Source organism: Chionomys nivalis, chromosome 7 (assembly GCF_950005125.1).
Source record: "Chionomys nivalis chromosome 7, mChiNiv1.1, whole genome shotgun sequence".
Taxonomy (NCBI): domain Eukaryota; kingdom Metazoa; phylum Chordata; class Mammalia; order Rodentia; family Cricetidae; genus Chionomys; species Chionomys nivalis.
This window is the reverse complement of record NC_080092.1, coordinates 90,364,418-90,385,232: the sequence shown is the minus strand read 5'-3', so window position 1 is coordinate 90,385,232 and position 20,815 is coordinate 90,364,418. Positions and strand designations below refer to the sequence as shown.

General features: G+C 42.0%; 1 protein-coding gene across 1 annotated transcript in view; it reads left to right on the top strand.

The window, feature by feature from the left end:
- Positions 1-2,050: 2,050 nt before the first annotated feature.
- Positions 2,051-20,815, top strand: part of LOC130878825 (uncharacterized) — a 32,623-nt gene continuing 13,858 nt past the window's right edge. Inside the window, exons 1-2 of the mRNA XM_057776965.1 lie at positions 2,051-2,118; positions 11,021-11,217. Coding sequence (XP_057632948.1) covers positions 2,051-2,118; positions 11,021-11,217 — 265 coding nt within the window. The remainder of the gene's footprint in view (positions 2,119-11,020; positions 11,218-20,815) is intronic.

The following is a 20,815-nucleotide window of genomic DNA, read 5'->3' as shown; positions in this document are numbered from 1 at the left end:
AATTTGACGGAGGCAATTCCTCAAACTAGTGTTTCCTTTTCTCAAGTGCATCTGGGTTTGTGTCAGATCGGCAAAACTGAACTCTGACAATGGTAATGACTAGCAACAGTAATCACTTGAGGGAGAAAAATTAAACTAAGTAGAAATTGACTCGATTGAAGTTCTTCCTTGTTATTAAAGTGTTCAAGATTTAGGCTCCTAATAAACCTGAGGTGAGAGCTGGGGTGGAGTTTAGGTGGTAAGGTGCTCGCTTAGCGTGTTAGAGTAAGCTACACATTGAAATCCTTGTTAAGCAGAGTAAGTAATTTGTAAAAGAACAGTGAGAGAGAGGAAACATGCTGAGGAAAATTGGTTTAATCTAAAGGGAGATGGGAATAAAAAAATTGAAGCAAAACACAGAAAAGTAGAAAAACAAAAATATCAATCCAAACAAATGTAATCAGAACAAAGAAACATAAATTATATTTTTAAAATACTAATGAAAGTTAAGAGACTTTAATCATAAAATATTATATTAAATAAACTCCAAATTATAATATCATTTAGTGAGATGGAAAGCTATTATGTAATATACCAGAAAACTGACAAAGTTGAGCCTGAAAATATCAGTAGCATAGGTTTATTTATTTATTTTTTAAATTATTTATTTATTATGTGTACAACATTCTGCTTCCCACACACCAGAAGAGGGCACCAGATCTCATTACAGATGGTTGTGAGCCATCATGTGGTTTCTGGGAATTGAACTCAGGACCTCTGGAAGAGCAGTCAGTGCTCCTAACCTCTGAGCCATCTCTCCAGCCCAGCATAGGTTTAAAATTGGTTTGAAACATGTCCAAGACAGTGTTTGCCTTTATGTGTAGTGTGTTTGGTTTTCTGTGTGGTGTGTGTTGTCTCTGTAACAGAAATGTGTTGAAAGTGAAAGCCAACAGAAGTATAAAACTATGAATGTTTTCAGGTGAGATTTTAATATTAAATTATTGTAAATTAAGTCATCAGAAAGTTAATAATGATGTTGGAAGTTAAACATACAACACTGGATCATGATCACCTCTGTAGAACTTTCTGTCAACTCTTAGATAATCTTTATTCTTTCCAATTATCCAGGGAATGTTTTCAAAGACGGCACATTCCAGGCAGGTCATAAAGGACATTTCAATGAATAATTTTTAAAGCCACGTAGATTATAATAGCTGACCATAATATAGCAAGGTAGGAACTGAATTTCAGAAAGGGAGAAAAGAAAGAAGAAGAAGAAAGAGGCATGGCCTTCTAAAAAAGAAGGCATTGGGAGAAGAGGGAAGATGAAGAGAGGGGAGAGGAAGAGAAGGGAGGGGAAAGGAGGGGAGGGGAGGAGAGAAGAGGGGGCAGAGACACAGAAAAGTTGAGAAATACACTAACATGGTCTTGCCTGCCTGGAAATTTAAAAATGGTTTGAAATTCTTTGTGGGTCAGAAAGGAAACCATGGTGGAAATTATGAACAATGCACATTTGATTTGATTCACGTGACCACGTCTGGTAGCACAGTGAAAGCCATGTAGTGGTTTCCATAACCACGATTGCAGCTCTGATAGTCACTGCTGCTGACACGGGGACCTCCCCTGCTCTCGGATGTGGGCAGAGGTCTATGTTAAAGGAAGCACACAATCAAGCAATCTTTATACATCAGATGCTTCTGAATCAGAACAAGGCAAACAAAAGCAGGGGTAGATGTTTGCAGCCTGTCCGGTCTTCAGTCAACCAAGGAAAGCTCTTCCTCCAAAAGTCATGGTCTGTAGAACACAGGGAGGAAAACGTGCAGAGTTTGCACACATCTGTCGTATAGTGCCGGCTCTGCGGAATCCTTGGGATGGCATTGCCAGCACCCTTTCCATAACATCATAATGTCAACATTCCAAAGGAGTCCAGAGCTTCTCAGGGTCTAGGATGCCAGAGAAAGGATGGAGAGCAATCCCCACAAATCCTGGGGTTTTGTATAAAGGCAACGGCTAGGAAGTAGGACATAGCAAAACTCTGCCAACACTGTTGAGTCTGGATACCATCCTAAGAATGCCCCATTTCAATAATTGGAAGAGCACCCAAATGAGCCAAAGCTTGGTGTCCCATGACAGCATCAGGTAATTATTCCTCTCTCTCCTTTTTTTTGTGTTGCCGGGGCGAGCAAAGAATGTGGGTAACAGAGTACCCACAGACTTCCTGTGGCAGATTTGGTCAGTTAGCCAACCAAAATGTTATAGATATAATTTATATATAGATATATTTATATATATTATATATAATATTTACATATTATATAGAGATTTTTTTCTTCTCTCGTATACTACATCCCAACCACAGCTTTCCCTCTTCCCTCCACTCCTCCCAGTTCTCCCCAGTCTCATCTTCCCCCACTCTTAGATATTTTTGACACAGGCAAAGACAACACGTTATTGAAGGGATACGTTTGTAGATAGGTATTTTCTCTTCATATTGATTTCCTTTCATGTGATTACATTGAAAATGACTTACTAAGTAAACGTGGTGACGACGTTAAACAAAAGCTGCCTGCCACACTTACTCTATGACTCCACAGCTCAAAGTGAAAGTTCAGGAAAGGATCAACCTTGTGAGTGAACCCCAAAACATGGGTCAACATTTACACAAAACACTCAGACCTTTTTCTAAGAAGATGAAATTCATTATAATGGTTTCTCAGACAAGGTTTCACTATGTAGTTTTGGCTAGCCCAGAACTCACTGTGTAGACCAGGCTGGCCTAGAACCAGCAGAGATTCTCCTGCCTCTGCCTCATGAGCACTGGTATGAAAAGCACGCACCACAACAGCTGGATCCTTGTTTTCTTTTGAAACCATACTCGTTTCCTCTGGAGCCTCCATCCATCCATCCTAACGGCAGAGAAGAATGGAAATTGTCAACAGAGTATTCCTTGTGCTGTCCTTCTGAGACGAACTTACTTCCCTAAGAAAATAGCCACTATATTCAAGGGACACACCTTCCCCTCTGAGAAGTCCCTTTGGCCTTTCCTTCTTTCCAAATACAGGCAAAGAAATTTCCAGAAGATGGGAGAAGGAACTGGAAAGCATTGTTTATGGAGGAAGGCAGGCGAGTGATTCTGGGCAGCCCCAGTCACTGAGAAGACTGCAAGCTCCCCACATTACCAAGTGGAAAAGAAACTATTAAGTGTCCTGGGGAGCCTTTGGTGTCCCCGGCTATGAGATTGTTCCTAAACTGCTGACTAATGTTTGCTGGAGTTTAGCTAATCCCACTGTCCGTTGTGGAGTGTCCTGCTGGCATCTGCTACTGATGCCCAACATCACTCAGACCTCTGCTCCTCACATCACCCATATCCACGCTCTCTGCGTCCTCTTGAATACTTGCCCTGGTCCCAAGCCTGGAATAGGACAGTGTTGTCCTCGGCATGTTGGTGACCTCTTACTGAGGTAGAAAGAGATCCAAACCACGAGGAACCCTTCTTGACCATGGTGGACACAGTGTGAATGCTGGGAAGGGTTGGGTCTAAGCGTCCTTGAGTTTCTAATGTGTCAACAATCCCTGCCCTAAGTTTGCTTAAACCTGGTAGAGTAGGGAAGCTCAGAGTCATTCTGCAATCATCAGTTGTACCCTTTCAGAGTCTTTTGGCTTCCTCCCTCTTTGCTCCTCTTCTGTCCTTCCTCCTTTGTCAATAGTTTCCATTTCTTCTTCTTTTCTACCAGGAATTTCCATTTTCTCTGCTTGCTCTATAGTGTGACATTGATCTTCCATGATCTAGCTGGACTCTGCTTTCCCAGTATTAGGGTTGCCTGTTTATGGCATCATGTCTAACTTTAAGAAAAACAAAAACCAAAAAGCATGGATTCTGAGGATCAAACCCAGGTCCTCAGTCCTGCAAGGCAAGTATTTTATCAACTAAGTTACCTTCCTAGCCCTCCCCCTCTCGCTGATAGTTTCTTACTATGGAGCCCAGGATAGACTCAAACTCAGGATATTCCCGCCTTAGCCTCCTGATTCTCCTGGATGTTGGTATCACTAGGACACCTCATCCACACCTGTAATCTACCTGTCTATCCATGCCCATCTAGCCTTCATTGTTTAATTTTCAATTAAATTTGAAAACTACTGAGTACAACACACCAGGATATTCCAGCGCACACCCATTGCTGGACTAGAGTAGACTCACCCATCACTTCAACACCCACCACACATGACATCAGGGCTACCAACAGACCTTCCAGGATTCCAAACAGACTGCATTTCCTGTCAAACTGACAGCCATATTTGCAAGCCCAATATTTATAATATGATGGATAAAATAAACTTGGGGGGTTCCCAGCACGAATCAAGTGGCATGCTAAGTGCTTTACATGAGTTATAGCAGTTACCCTTCCCAACAACCCAGCAATTTGCATATCTATAATTATCTATACTTTACTGATGACAACGTGGGGTTCAAAGACGTGAAATCACAAACCTAAGGTTAAAAAGTAGAAAACAGCAGAGCTAAGCACTGAACTCACAATTCAGAGCTAAGCACTGAACTTCTCTATCACTGCAGAGTTTGTGTGTTATACCAACTGCAGAGAACTGAGCCCTGCCCAGCAGTGAAATTCTAGACCTGCAAACCAGAAGCCCCTTGTAACCATCCATTCTTTCAAGTCAGGTGCCTTGCCCTCTGTCGTCCCCAGAATTATGCATTCTGCTCCACAAATTGCTAACCAACCACCCAAATATTATACTTCCTAAAAGCACCACCATCACTGTCAGAACAGCAAACAGAAGCAGAGATAAGCGGGGCGAAGCACAGGACAGTGTGTCCTCGGACGTGGGCAGCCTGGCAGCAAAGCAAACAGGCCTGTGAAATTTAATAGGAAGGCAACTCTGCTGGAGAATGCTATGAAGGGCTCCAGGGCTCTCGCTATTTGTTTAAAATACTTGGTTCAGGAAGAAAAATTAATCTGGAAGAGTAGATTTTAGAAAGCTGAGCTACACTCCTGAAATGCCACACAGTCCAAGCTAAATGGAGAGACTATGCCATCTTAGAGTATCACACGCTCTCTGCCTTTTTTACTTATCTATTTGGTGAGGGGAGAGAGAGAGAGAGAGAGAGAGAGAGAGAGAGAGAGACAGAGAGACAGAGAGACAGAGAGACAGAGAGAGACAGAGACAGAGAGAGACAGAGACAGAGAGACAGAGAGAGAGACAGAGAGAGAGAGACAGAGAGAGAGAGAGACAGAGAGAGACTGCTCTCTCTTCCCACCATATGGCTCCCAGAGATCAAACCAAACTCAGGTCCTTGAGCCTGGCAGCAAGCACTGACTTTGACCTACTGAGCCCTCACTAGCTCACTTTCTTTTCCACCATTCTCGTCCTTTCTAGATGCCCTGGTCATCCCTTCACTCTCCTTGTACGTGCATGTCCTCTAGCACGTCCAGTTCAAAAGCAGTAGCAAGATCTGGCCAGGCAATCTTCAAGGAAAAGAAACCTTTGATTACACACTTCCTTCTGCTATCATTTGCAAAACATATTGTTGATCCTTGACCCACCTCAAATGCCCCAGACTGGGTGTCTCAAGCTCTGTGATCTGTTCTTCGAGTCTTTCTAGCATGGCTTTGAGAGTTGCAGTAACAAACGACAAGGCTTGACATTCAAATGATGTGTAGCCAAAAGGCTTCATTTCTTCATAACACTAGTAACAAGTTTCCCCAACTTAGGGGCTCCTGAGTGTCATCCCCAGCCTTCCTATGAAAACCCTTCTCTTTAAGAGTTCTCCAGCATCCAGCGACACCGACAACCCCCCCTTGAGCAACTGTTCAATTCCAAACATTAACAATGGGGCCGGGGAGGTAGCTCAGAGGGTAAAGTGTTTGCCTTGCAAGCTGAAGACCAGAGTTTGGCCACCAGAGCTCACATAAAAATGCTGGGCATGGTGACATTGCCCTGTGATCCCAACATTGGGGGATTCAAAACAGGAGGATCCCTGGAGCTCACTGACCAGCCAGTCTAGCTTAACTAGTGAGTTTCTAGTCACTGAGAGAGGCTATCTCAAAGGAAGTGGTTACATTCCTGAGGATGGCACAGAAGCTTGTCGTCTGGTCTCCTTATATATACATGTACATGCAGAGACTTGTGTACCACAACATACACATGAACACATACATATGTAAAGAAATACACTGGCCTCTCCCTTGAGTCCTTCTTTCCTCCGTTCCATCAACTCAATGTGTCCGCAAGTCTCATCGGCACTGCTTCCAAAACCATCATCCATCCGGCCTCCCTTAGCCACCTCGTGTGACACTGGTCCTGTACACTCTACCAAATCCCCCCTCCCTCCCTCCCTCCCTCCCTCCCTCCCTCCCCTCCCTCCCTCCCTCCCTGTTTCATCCTTTTTCTCTTCAACTTATTCTTCAAAGGTCAGCCAGATTAATTTTCATAAAGTGCAAATTCCAGCACGGCACTCTCCCCTTTTTCCCATCACTTTCAGAATAAGATCTAAAATCATACTTATTACCCATGGGGCTGTGTGGCCTGGCTCAAGGCCTCTCCTTAGCCTCATCTCATGCCACTTCCCATCTCAGCCACTCCGACCACAGTGCTTCTCTCTGTTCCTCAACTATTCTTAAATTCTGCTTCAAAGACTTTGCTTACCCCGTGTGCGCTGTGCAATCCCCGGTCTCCATCTGGGTGGCTGCCCCGACTGAGCCTCAGGGTCTCCGCTTTAAATCCTGTTGCCAAAGAGTCTTTTCCAACCTTCTCATTTCAGCATCTCTCCCCACGGTAGCTCCTGGATTTCTCTCTGGCAGCTTCCATAAATTCAGTTACCTTACTGGTTTACTTAATGACTCTGTCTGGCTGTGGCTCTAACATCCAGCATAGATCCTGGAGGGAAGAACAGATAACAACAAACAAACAGATGACAGACAGACAGACAGATAGATGTTACTACATTTGCCAGCAGACTACCTGTTCCACCTTCATTAAAGCATATATTAGAAACAAAAAACCAAAAAGGAAGAAATACCACTACTTCTAAAAAAGAAAAAACTGGTTAAGATTGCAGAAAACATTTTCTGATTTACATTGAGGGGAGTGGTAATAAATATGTTTACTTTCAGAGAGACAGAAATCTGCCACACACTCTTAGTTACTGAATTTGGGGCCTTTTGAAAATTGTTATTTTCCCATCAATATTTTATGAGTAGAATTTTTGACCATCAGTAGCTGTCCTCTGGAAGAGCATCCCAGCTCTCAGGAAGCCCCTTGATGACTCCATTCCTCCTGACAAGGCCTGGCTTAATTGAGTCCTATGGGCTCAGATAGATTTGCACATGTGTCTAATAACGTAGAAGCCCAGTGCCTCGCTGCAGCTTTGTAAACAAGAATCCCAAGGCATGTGGAGCACTTTCAGAATGGGCCGCTGGAGAAATGCATAATCACTTATTTATTGAGTGTAGATTTCCTTAATGCTCCCAACTATGCCTCAAGGTTGTCAGTTCAAATGTCACAGCTTGCCAGAAACGTTGAGGAATCCAATGAGCAAGACACAGAACAGATGTTTTCCTAAGCTTAACAATTTTGTTTTCCTTTGGAAAAAAAAAAAAAGCCTAGCTCCCCACCGCTGTGTATACAGGAATTGCTTAAGTTGAATCTTTGGAGAGGAACAAGAGATATCAGAAGGGAGCAAAGCTTTGGAAACCACAATGCCAGAAACCAAGCTCAAACCCATAAAAGGAAACTGGTACAGCTTCTCACATCTGGATGCAAGAGGAAAACATCAGGTTCCTGTCCAGTAATGTGTAGTCCAGAGGATGATGAGGACAGAAGGGGCCATCTAGAAGTCTGATATTTCTAAATCCCAGTAACCACAGACAGACTAATAGGGCTTGAACTTAGTTTCTTTGGTTTGGACAAAAAAAAAATTAAACACAAGAGACATATTATCATTTAGTAATCCTGCAGATGGATAGACTAAGCTCAAAATACCAAAAAAAAAGTTATGTCCTGCTTTCTGAGCCTTGACCCAATTACTGGACACCCTGATGCAATCCTAAAACTCCTTTAACTAATCTCAGGCTAGTCTGACTCTACCCCAGCACACCCTTAACCAATCCCAAAACAGCCTGATTCATTCAATCCCAGGACACCTTGACCCAATCCTAGGACAGCCTATCCAACCCCAGGACACCTTTAGCCAGGGCTAAGACATTCTGACTCAACCCCAGGGTACCCGTAATCAACCCCAGACATAATCTTCTCAGATAAAAATGCATTCCTTCGATTTTATGGTCATGATTGTGGATTTTGGGTTGCTTAAAAAGGGAGAATACAAGTCAGGCCTGCTGGTACAGGCCTGTTGTCTCAGTTACTTGGGAGCCTAAAAGAAGATTATTCCAAGTATAGTTGGCTGCATGTTAGCAAGAACCTATCTAAAAAGTGAAAATAATGAATTGTTTAAAGCTAGTTGGGGTTGGGAATGTGGCTCCATTAATAGAAGGTTTGCCTAGTACACACACACACATACACACACACACACACAGAGAGAGAGAGAGAGAGAGAGAGAGAGAGAGAGAGAGAACCGGTTTAGTGTCCAGAATCACTTAAATGAACATAGTGGCACACATATGTAATCTTAGCACTCCAGAGGTAAAGTTAGGATTTGAAATCCAAGGGAATACAGTTCAGTCAGAAGCAGAGAAATTGCCTATTATACTCCAAATCCTAAATTTAGTTTTCTCTCTTTCCTCTCTCTCTCTCTGTCTCTCTCTCTGTCTCTCTCTGTCTCTCTCTCTCACACACACACCCCTCAACTCTCCCTCCCCTGTAGTCAATATTTTCAATCACTTGTTTTGTTTCTCTCTACCCTCACCCACCCAATACGCTCCCATCTGCCCATCAAATAGAGATTGCCTAGCTCATGCCAAGGACAGCACTATGTGACAGAGAAACAGTTGCTCGGAGTAAGCAGAAACTGGGACCTCGTGGCGTCAAGAATCTCATAAAGGAGTAGACATGTGACCTGAGCATTAAAGTGTGGCTGGCTATTATATAACTGGATTTACTCAAGAGGCGTTGGTGACCAGAGGAAAGGTAGATCTGCCTCTGGAAGTAGGGATGGGAGGAGTCGTGGACAGTATACAAAGGAAGTGACTGTAGGTCTTCCTAGAGAATGGAGACAGGATTAGTTAGAGTTGGCGGAAGGAAGAAAACTGCTGCATTCCGGTTGGAGGGAGAAACTTTGGCCAAGTTACAAAGGCTCAGGAGTCTGGAACATCATTAGGAAATACAGCAAGGACAGAGATATGAGCAGATCTGCATCAGGAAGAAGAGTGGGACTCTCGCAGAGAGAGATGCGGGTGCTTGGGAATCCCTGAAGATCCGTGTTTGAAGATCCTAAAAGAAATAAAATGGCTGCGCAGTAGTGGTGCACGCCTTTAATCCCAGCACTCGGGAGGCATAGGCAAATGGATCTCTGTGAGTTTGAGGCCAGCCTGGTCTATAAAACAAGTTCTAGGACAGGCTCCAAAGCTACATAGAAACTCTGGGGGGAAAAAAAACCAAAAGACAAAAATTGATTTAATGTGGAAGAAAAAGTCGACAGATACCATCCTCAGTCAACAAAAATGAAACAAGTTGATGTGTTAACTTTCCATGGATGTGACAAAGTTCCTGCGGAAATCAGAGGAAAGGAGAGATGGAGTGATATTTCATTTGTACTTTAATAAACAACGCTTGCCTGAAGTTCAGAGAGTAAAAAAGCCGCACTGATTAGCCTTACAGACCAGGTAGTGGTGACACACACCTTTAATTTTAGCACTTGAGAGGAGACAGCTCTCACACACAGTCTTATTCTGAGATTCCTGCAGGCAGGATCGCCATTTCAGACTGAGGTAGAGGTAAGAGCCAGTGGCTGGCCATTTTGCTTATCTGGCCTTCAGGTTGAACCCCAATTTCTGTCTCTGGATTTTTATTAATCGTGTTACAGAGGAAGATTTGCTTTTGTTCATGAGCTCAGTGTTGGGTGGGTCAGCTCCATTATCTCTGAGCCTGAGTGCCAGAGTATCGAAGCATCTCAGTGAGATAGTCCTCATGGTGAAGAGTGAGCAGGCTATAAATATGATCACCACATCATCAGGAAGCAGAAAGAGAAGGGGAAAAGAATACCATGAGTTGGGTATCTTCAACATATGGGCTTTTGGGGGAGCATACCAGATCAAAAAATTGGTCCAAGCCGGGCGGTGGTGGTGCATGCCTTTAATCCCAGCACTTGGGAGGCAGAGACAGGCAGATCTCTGTGAGTTCGAGACCAGCCTGGTCTACAAGAGCTAGTTCCAGGACAGGCTCCAAAACCACAGAGAAACCCTGTCTCGAAAAAAAAAAAAAATTGGTCCAATTTGAATATGAAATGTCTTCCCATAGACCTCATGAGTTTAAATGGTTGGTCACCAGCTGGCAGCTCTTTGGGAAGGCTGTGGAACCTTTAGCAGATGGAGCCTCACTAGAGGAAGCTAGTCACTGGGGTAGGCATGGGGATTTATTTATTAACAGCCCTGCCTGGGATTCCTTTTCATTTTCTGCTTCCTGATGACTGATGCAGTGTGACCTACCAAGCCTCCCATTCCGCTATTAAGGCTTCCCCACTGTAATGGACTGTCTCCTCTCAAATTGTGAGCCAAAATAAATCCTTCCTCCTTCCTTCTTATAACATTGCTTTTGTAAGTTATTGGTTATAGCAATAAGAAAAGTAGCTAAAAGTAACTAAAAGTCGTAATGGCTGGCATCACCACTCCTCGAGACTGTGTTCACCCTCTCCCAGCAATGTCTTCTTCAATAATCAGTGGACATTACCAATTTCTTTTCTGTCCACATTAAATCATTCTTCATGAAGTTAGCGGGGGGGGGGGGAGTGGTAAGTGGGCCCAGCTCAATCTCTACCTCACTTGGCCATATCCTGGGTGAGTTATTTGTAGGTCACTGGGTCATTCTGAAATTATTTTATGGTGGACTTTATATTTTTCTTTACATGCAGGATTTCTCATGAGAGGGAGAAGGAGAACAAAAAGCGTGAAGACCTTCCAGGAGACCACCACTCCCACCACGGTCAGATGCGACAGGACATGGAGGGTGTCTGGAGCACTGGGAGCAAAACTAAGGAGGAGGAAGAAGATGGAGCTGCAGAGGAAGGACCCTTACTTAGTAAAACAGAACGACGAAAAGATGTGAAAGGTGGGAGCCCAACCCTGGTACCCTCATAAGCATAGGGAGGGGGCTTACAAACCAAGATTCTGGAGCTGCAGGCCCTGCCCAGGACAAGGGGAAAGCTAGCGTCACAAGAAAACACTAATACATGTATTATATATTTAGTATATTATACATATATAATATGCAGCATATTATATATAATATGTAATATATATATATATATATATTGTTATAAAGCAAGTCTGCCAAGCTACTACCATCCATGGTGAAACTTTTTGGCTCAAAAACTCTACTTTCCATATTACTTGCTTTTTTCATTGTTACGAAACAATACTTGAAAAGAGGAGCACAGGAATGGAAGGGTTTATTTTCATGCGCTTATCTTTTAAAATATCTTTGTTAATCCTTTGTGAATTTTACATAAATCTTTACTATATGTACCTCAATGATAATACTATAATAATAATACTATGTTCACCTCAACTCTTCTCCCTAACTCCTCCCAGATCTACCTCTTCCAAATTTGTGTTCTTTTTTTAAAAAAAAAAATCAATTGAGTTCAATTTGCACAGTCTAATAACTCTTGGGTCACCATTGGAGCATGGTCAACCTTCCAGGGGCCACATCCTTCAAGAGAACTAACTTTCCCAGAAGCTATCAATTGCCAATAGCTCCTCAGCGAGGGGCGGGACTTCATCGGCACCCCCTCCCCCATTCCATGCAGAGATTTATATCTGCCTTGCACTCGCATGGTCATTATGCACGCTGTCACAACTGCTGTGAGTTCATGTGCAAAACTGATCTGGTTTCAGTCCCTTGAGCTCAGAATGACTAGATCTCTGCTCAGGGATTGGTTGGTTTTCTGCACAGGGATTGGTTCATTTCCTGCTCAGGGATTTGTTAGTTTTCTGCTTAGATGGTCAGGGACAGATTTGACTCTGGTTTCAGGGTCAAAGTGTGTTGAGGGAGGCTGCTTGTTTGTTCCCAGCCACTTTAGACCCGAAATAATCACTCAGAAAACTACATTATTTGCAATACTGTTTGGCCAATAGCTTAAGCATATTGCTTGCTAACTCTTATATCCTAAACTAACCCATTTCCATTAATCTGTGCATCACGAGGTCATGGCCTACTGGCAAAGTTTCTGTAGACTCCAACTGAGGCATCTGTCCCCAGTGGCAACTAATGGCTTCTCCCTGACTCTGCCTTCTCTCTCTCTCTCTCTCAGCCTGGCTTTACTCTGTTAAGCTATTAGCCAAAAGCAGCTTCTTTCTTTCACTGATTCTGATCCTAGAATCCTTTGACACTGGTTTCAGGGTCAGGGTATATTTCTTTGGTTCTGGGTGCAGGACTAAAGTATTTCTTTCACTGGCTCAGGTCTCAGAGCCAGGGTGAGTTTCTTGGGCTGGCCTTTATTCCCTACATTGGTGCTACCATTGTACCTGTGAGCATATATCTTGCCAGGCTGGTTGCTAATTAAACTCAAGGAGTTCACAGCTGGTCAAGATTTTACTTAATTAAAAGAAATTCTCAGAGAGAGAATCTGATGGAAGTGTGTGGAGCTTACGCTTGGTGATACATTGCCTTTGGCAAGGGGTCCGCAACTCTTTGTCCCTTACTTTGCTTTGGCATGTTTATAATTGGGTTCCTCCATGCTGAGTGGAGCTTCTAAACCTAGTGAGGTTCAGACCTGAATCCCAGAGACTTTCCCATTAGGAGAATAGCTACTAGCCAATGAGAGCTCTCTACAAGACTGAAGAACAAACCTTGCCTCGTGCCAACAGAGGGTGTCTTCTGAGTCATGGTAATGGTGCCATACCTGATATGCATAAAGTCAGTGGAGATGGAGACATGTCACAGCACCTTCTACTACTCTTGCAAATGCTATTTTTTAATGAAGTGAGTTTTTATTAGTTTATTTTTGAGACAATGGTTTCTATTTATTCATTTATGTATTTCTAGACCCGGTTTCATGTGTCACAGGCTGGCCTCTTATTCCCTCTATAACAAAGGATGTCCTTGAACTCCAGATCCTTCTGCTTCCACGGAGTGCTGGATGACAGCTAGGTAGCAGTGATCAAGTTTGCATTGGGGATCAAACCTGAGGCTCTCTGGATCCTAGGCAAGCACTCTGGCCACTAAAGTATCAAGTGAAATACACCCCTATTCTCCTAGCAGATTCTCCTTCCTCCCCCCTTTTTGTCCCTTCCTTTCAGCCTCTCCTGTTATCTACCCACAGAATTACTTTGGTACCAAAGACAAGGACTTTCTACCCTGGTGTTATTCATGTTGCCTGAGCTGAGACAACTTGAGAGGGGCAAGCTGTCTTTACATTCTCATGTCTTCCTCTAGCTAAGGGCATCAAACTCTTTGCAAATGCACAATGGATCTGCTAAGTGGTCCTCAATGACAGAGGGACAAACCAAGAAGTGTTTGTCCCTCATTTACAGTCTGAAAGACAAAGGTCTCCTGGTCGTGAACATGGAGCTAATAGTGCTAAAGAGATTGACAAAATGCATTTGCCAAATTCTCCCAATGACCTCTGGCGCTCCAGTTGCACAGAGTCCAAGTTCACTTTGTGCAGACACAGCGTACTTTTTGGAAACTTACAGTTTGATCCCCAGAAAAAAATCCTCATTGCAGCGACATTTCAGAGCTATGACCACACGACCCTGATAATGTAGAGCTTAGAGAATGGATTGCCTGCAAAGCCTATTGTACTTCTTAGTCCTCAAAGAGAACTCTGGGGGAAGGAAAGAAGAGAAATGACTGACAGGCAACAAAGGAGGAAGGAAAAAGAGGGGAGCCCCTTTACTTTGGGATAAACGCTTTGGCTTTAAAGCAGCGGAAGTGCCATCAGCAGAGCTTCGAAGGTGATGCTCGCATCAAAGGCTCTACCCATCTCCTGTTAGTCACCTCCTAAGGGTCTCTGGCGAGCCCTCAACTTTCCCAGACACCACACACATCCATATTGATTCTCTCCCAGCTTTCTCACCTTCCCAGTGCATCTTTCTCTTCAATTCTGTTTGGAGACCAAGGTCCATCTAGCTTTCTCACCTCAGCTATAGGTGTCTTTATGCCATCAGCTGGGTGACAGGAACTTCAGAGTTTCCAATGGAAGCCACATTCTGTTGTCGTTCATTCAGCAAATACTTGCTGTGCATCAGGCACTGTCCCAAGAACTGAAAGCGTTCTGGAGAATAAAACTAAAAAAAGCAAATGTATTATCCAGTATTATCCAGTCTCCTCGCCATTCCTGTCTTTCAGAGAACAGTTCTGTGGGTGGTGGTTCTGAGCATCCTTCCCATCCACGGGTGGTCCCATCTGGGCCGAGTAAAATCTTCTCAGATGTTGGCACACACTCCCTCCATACGTAGTGTTTGGGGAACGTTTATCCTTGAGCCTGCGTTCAGAATCTGATTGCTGCACCCCTTTCAAGGCTGTGTGTTTCTTATTTTCCTCCCACGTGTAAGTGATTAGACTTTTCTTCCATCTGAGGGTGTCCTCCCACTTCTGACCCTAAACGCTCAGGAAATTACAAAGCAAGTTTCCAATGGATGCTTTTGCCAGAACTAGGCAGGTTTCCACATCTGCCAACTCGCGTTCCCTTCATCCTGCAAGCCTGACATGGTACCGAAGGAGGAGAAGTGGGAGCCGGGTGTCCCTGCTGACTGTAGGGCTGATGAGGGGCAGAAGCAAGACTGACTTTCCTTACCTGATAAAACACCTAGAGAAATGTTAGTATTTCAAATGGAATTGTGTATGTGTATGAGTGTGTGTGTGTGTGTGTGTGTGTGTGACAGAGACAGAGTCAAGCATGTTTGAAAAAGAAATGGGTTTGCTTTTAAATGCACAGTGATCTTTTGGAATCTAAGTGTAAACAAAGGGCACAGATGATAGACTGAAGAATCCTAGGTCCTTCTTCATCCTGTATGCAACTGAAACCACAACACTTGCTTATAATCTGTTTCTGCTCAAGGGTATCAAGGAAAACTCCGGAGACTGTAGATCAAAGGAGCCTGCTCCAATTTATTCAGACTTGGGGAAAATTCATCTTTCAGACCAATATTGCGTAATTGCACATCCTGTCCAAACATGCTCACTAAGGCTGGGTCATTTAGCAGAGCTTGGCTGTTTTTCCGAAAGGAGCAGATCACTGTATGTAGACAGATTATATAGATATATACAGCTTTAATAAGGAAATAAACTTATAGGACCACAGGTTCCCGCGGTGTACCGGAAAAGCGGAGCAAAAGAAAAAAGGCTGCTGGGCTCACGCCCGGCAGATTTATCCGTAAACATTAGCCCGAGGCGAACACGCCCCCAATGGGTGGGGCTATGTCCCTACAACTGTAAGAAAAAAAGGGGGGGGGATGAGGCAGTAGATAGATCCAAGATTCAGGGAGAGTAAAGATCCTCTACAAGCATGCTGTGGAGTGAAGGGTAATTTGCCTCTGATCTCGGGGACTTGTCTTCTGTGGTACAAGCTGGAGTATGCTGTGCACTAATTTCTCTGTTTCCTGGTCCCCTGAGATCTGAGGAGTGCCGGCCACATGTTTCTGAAGCCAAGAACTCCACCGTGCCTTCCCTGCCACGGTGGACTGTACACTGAGAACCGTGAGCCCAAATAAATCCTTCCTGTTGTCTGAGACTACTTGTTCGTTCCTGGCTGCCCAGACCCAAAATAATCACAGAAACTGTATTAACAAAAACACTGCTAGGCCCATCATTTAAGTGTATTGCTAGCTAACTCTTATAACTTTTTTCTTTTTAAAATATTTATTTAGTTAAAACATTTTTCTTTTTCTAATTGATTTTATTGAGCTATACATTTTTTCTCTGCTCCCCTCCTTTTATTCCCCTCCCCGTCAACCCTCTCCCATAGTCCCCATGCTCCCAATTTACTCAGGAGATCTTGTCTTTTTCTACTTCTCATGTAGATTAGATCCATGGATGTCTCTCTTAGGGTCCTCGTTGTTGTCCAGATTCTCTGTGATTGTGAATTGTAGGCTAGTTTTCTTTATTTTATGTTTAAAAACTACTTGTAAGTGAATACATATGATAATTGTCTTTCTGGGTCTGGGTTACCTCATGCAATATGATGTTTTCTAGCTCCATCCATTTGCCGGAAAATTTCAAGATGTCATTTTTTTTTCTGCTGTGTAGTACTCCACTGTGTAAATGTACCACATTTTCCTTATCCATTCTTTGGTCGAGGGGCATTTAGGTTGTTTCCAGGTTCTGGCTATGACAAGCAATGCTGCTATGAACATAGTTGAGCACATGGTACAATTGAGCATCTTCTGGATATATACCCAAAAGTGGTATTGCTGGGTCTTAAGGAAGTTTGTTTCCTAATTTTCTGAGAAATCATCATATTGATATCCAAAGGGGCTGTACCAGCTTGCTTTCCTACCAGCAATGCAGGAGTGTTCCCTTTACTCCACAACCTCTCCAACATAAGTTGTCATCAGTGTTTTCGATCTTGGCCATTCTTACAGGTGTAAAATAGAATCTCAGAGTTGTTATGATTTGCATTTCTCTGATGACTAAGGATGTTGAACATTTCCTTAAGTATCTTTCAGCCATTTTAGATTCCTCTGTTGAGAGTTTTCTGTTTAGATCTGTACTCCATTTGTGATTGGATTATGTGATCTTTCGGTGTCAAATTTCTTGAGTTCTTTGTATATTTTGGAGATCAGACCTCTGACTGATGTGGGGTTAGTGAAGACATTTTCCCATTCTGTAGGCTGCTGTTTTGTCTTGTTGACCGTGTCCTTTGCTTTACAGAAGCTTTTCAGTTTCAGGAGGTCCCATTTATTAATTGTTTCTCTCAATGTCTGTGCTACTGGGGTTGGTTATATTTGGGAAGTGGTCTCCTGTGCCAATGCATTCTAGTGTACTTCCCACTTTCTCTTCTATGAGGTTCAGTGTAGCTGACTTTATGTTGAGGTTTTTAATCTATTTGGACTTGAGTTGTGTGTATGGCAATAGTTATGGGTCTATTTTCATTCTTCTACATGTTGATATCCAGTTATGCCAGCACCATTTGTTAAATATGCTTTCTTTTTTTTATTTTATATTTTTTTGCTTCTTTGTCAAAAATCAGGTGTTTGTATGTATGTAGATTAATATTCAGGTCTTTAATTTGGTTCCATTGGTCCTCCTGCTTGCTTTTGTGCCAATACCAGGCTGTTTTCAGTACTGTAGCTCTGTAGTAGAGTTTGAAGTCAGGAATTGTGATGCATCCAGAAATTCTTTTACTGTACAGGATTGTTTTGGCTATCCTGGGCTTTTTGCTTTTCGATATGAAGTTGAGTGCCATCCTTTTGATTTTTCTGAAGAATTATGCTGAGATTTTGATGGGCTTTGCATTGAATCTGTAGATTGCTTTTGTAAGATTTACATTTTTACTATGTTAATTCTACCTACCCAAGAGTATGGGAGATCTTTCCATTTTCTGGTGTCTTTTTCAATTTCTTTCTTCAAAGATTTAAAGTTCTTGTCATACAAGTCTTCCACTTTTTTGTTAGATGTAACATGAGGCCTGGCTTATTGGGGTTTATGTTCTGCCCAGTTCCCACAACCAGTAAGCCCCAAAGAAAAATTACACAGAGAGTCTACATTAATGATAAATTGATTGGCCCATTAGCTCAGGCTTCACATTGGCTCTTATAACTTATATTAACCCATTATCCTTATCTGTGTTAGACACATGGCTCAATACCTTTTTCAGCAGGGCAGGTCACATCCTGCTTCTTTCGTGATCTGGGTAGGACTGGAGAGGAATGGGCTTCCTCCTTCCCAGAACTCTCCTGTTCTCCTTGACCCACCTCTACTTCCTGTCTGGTTGTCCTACCTATACATCCTGCCTGGCCAATCAGTGTTTATTTGAAACATGATTGACAGAATACAGACAATTATCCCACACCAGTTAGAGTTACTCTGAGATATTTTATGCTATTTGTAGCTATTGTGAAAGATGATATTTCTCTGATTTCTTTCTCAGCCTATTTATCATCTGTGTAAAGGAGGGCTTTGCTTTTTTTGAGTTAATCTTGTGTCCTGCTACATTACTGAAAGTGTTCATGAGTTGTAGAAGATCCTTGGTAGAATTTTTGGGGTTGCTTATGTACTATCATATCATCAGCAAATAGTGAGAGTTTGACTTCTTTTCCGATTTGTATCCCCTTGATCTCCTTTTGTTGTCTTATTACTCTAGCTAGGACTTCAGGAACTACATTTAATAGATATGGACAGAGTGGAAAACCTTGTCTTGTTCCTGATTTCCATGGGATCACTGGGAGTTTCTCTCCATTTAGTTTGATGTTGACTGTTGGCTTGCTGTATATTGCCTTTATTATGTTTAGGTATGTTCCTTGTATCCCTGTTTTCTCCAAGACCTTTATTATGAATAAATAATAATAATTATTATTTTGTCGAAAGCTTTTTCAGCATCTAATGAGATGATCATGTGGTTTTTATTTTTTAGTTTGTTTATATGGTGGATTACAATGACAGATTTTCATATGTTGAACCATCCCTGCATCTGTGGGATGAAGCCGACTTGGTCATAGTGGATAATGGTTCTGATATGTTCTTAGATTCGATTTGCCGGTATTTTATTTAGTATTTTCATTAATGTTCATGAGTGAGATTGATCTGTAATTCTCTTTCTTAGTAATGTCTTTATGTGGTTTGGGTATCAGGGTAATTGTAGTCTCCTAAAAAGAGTTTGGCGATGTTCCTTCTGTTTCTATTGTGTGGAACAATTTGAGGAGTATTGGTATTAGCTCTGATTTGAAAATCACGTAGAATTCTAAGCTGAAACCATCTGGTCCTGGGCTTTTTTTGAGGGGGGGACTTTTGATGATTGTTTCTATTTCTTTAGGTCTATTTAATTTGCTTGTCTGTCTTGATTTAAGTTTGGTAAGAGATATTTATCCAGAGTTATCCATTTCCTTTAAGTTTTCTAATTTTGTGGAGTACATGTTTTCAAAATATGACCTGATGATTCTCTGGACTTCCTCCATGTCTGTTGTTATTTCTGATTTTGTTAATTTGGATATTCTCTCTTCTGCCTTTTGGTTAGTTTGGATAAAGTTTGTTTATTTTGTTGATTTTCTCCAAGAACCAACTCTTTGGCTCATTGATTCTTTGTATTGTTTTCTTTGTTTCTATTTTGTTGATTTCGGCTCTCAATTTGATTATTTCCTGTCATGTAGTTCTCCTAGATGAGTTTGCTTCTTTTTGTTCTAAAGTTTTCAAATGTTCTGTTAAATCATTAGTGTGGGATTTTTCCAGCTTCTTTATGTAGGCATTTAGTGCTATTAACTTTCCCCTTAACACTGATTTCATTGTGTCTCATAAATTTGTATATATTGTGTGGTCGTTTTCATTGAATTTTAGGAAGTCTTTAATTTCTCCCTTTATTTCTTCCTTTACCCATTGATGATTCAGGTGAACATTGTTTAATTTCCATGTGTTTATGGATTTTCTGGAATTAGTATTGCTGTTGAATTCTAGTTTTAAGCCATGGTGATCTGATGTGATACATGGGGTCATTCCAATTTTTTGTATCTGTTGAGGTTTGTTTTGTTATTGTGTATGTGGTCAGTTTTTGAGAAGGTTCTATGAGGTGCTGAGAAGAAGGTATATTTTGTTTGGATGGAATATTCTATAGATATCTGTTAAGTCCATTTGAATCATAACATATGTTAGTTCCCTTATTTTTCTGTTAATTTTTTGTCTGACTGACCTGTCTAGTGGTGAGAAGGGAGTGTTGAAGTCTCCCACTATTAGTGTGTATGGTTTAATTGTGATTTAAGCTTTAGAAGTATTTCTTTTACATATGAGGGTGCCTTGTATTGGGGGCATAGATGTTTAGTATTGAGATTTTCTCTTGATGGATTTTTCCTGTGACTAATATGAAATGTCCTTCTTTGTGTCTTTTGATTGATTTTTAGTTTGAAATCTATTTTGTTAGATATTAAGAAAGCTATACCAGCTTGTTTCTTAGATCCATTTGATTGGAAAATTTTTCCCAACCCTTTAATCTGAGACGATGTCTGTCTTTGAGGTTAAGGTGTGGTTCTTGTATGCAGCAGAAGAATGGATTCTGGGTTTTTCTGTTTGTTTGTTTGTTTGTTCTTGGTTTTTTTTTTTTTTTTTTTTTTTTGGTTTTTCGAGACAGGGTTTCTCTGTAGCTTTGGAGCCTGGCCTGGAACTAGCTCTTGTAGACCAGGCTGGCCTCAAACTCCCAGAGATCCGCCTGCCTCTGCCTCCTGAGTGCTGGGATTAAAGATGTGCGCCACCACCGCCTGGCTGGATTCTGTTTTTGTATCCAATCTGTTAGCCTGTGCCTTTTTATAGGTGAGTTGAGTCCACTTACATTAAGGGATATTAATGATCAGTGGTTGCTATCTCCTGTTAACTTAGTTTTCATCATTGGTGATGATAATTTGTGCATTTTTTCTTCTTCAGGATTTGTTGTTATGAGATCATCAATTGTCTGTGGTTTTGATGGTTTAGCCATATTCCTTGGGTTTGAGTTTTCCTTCTAGTACTTTGAGTAGGGCTGGGTTTGTGGATAGATATTGATTAAATCTGATTTTGTCATGGA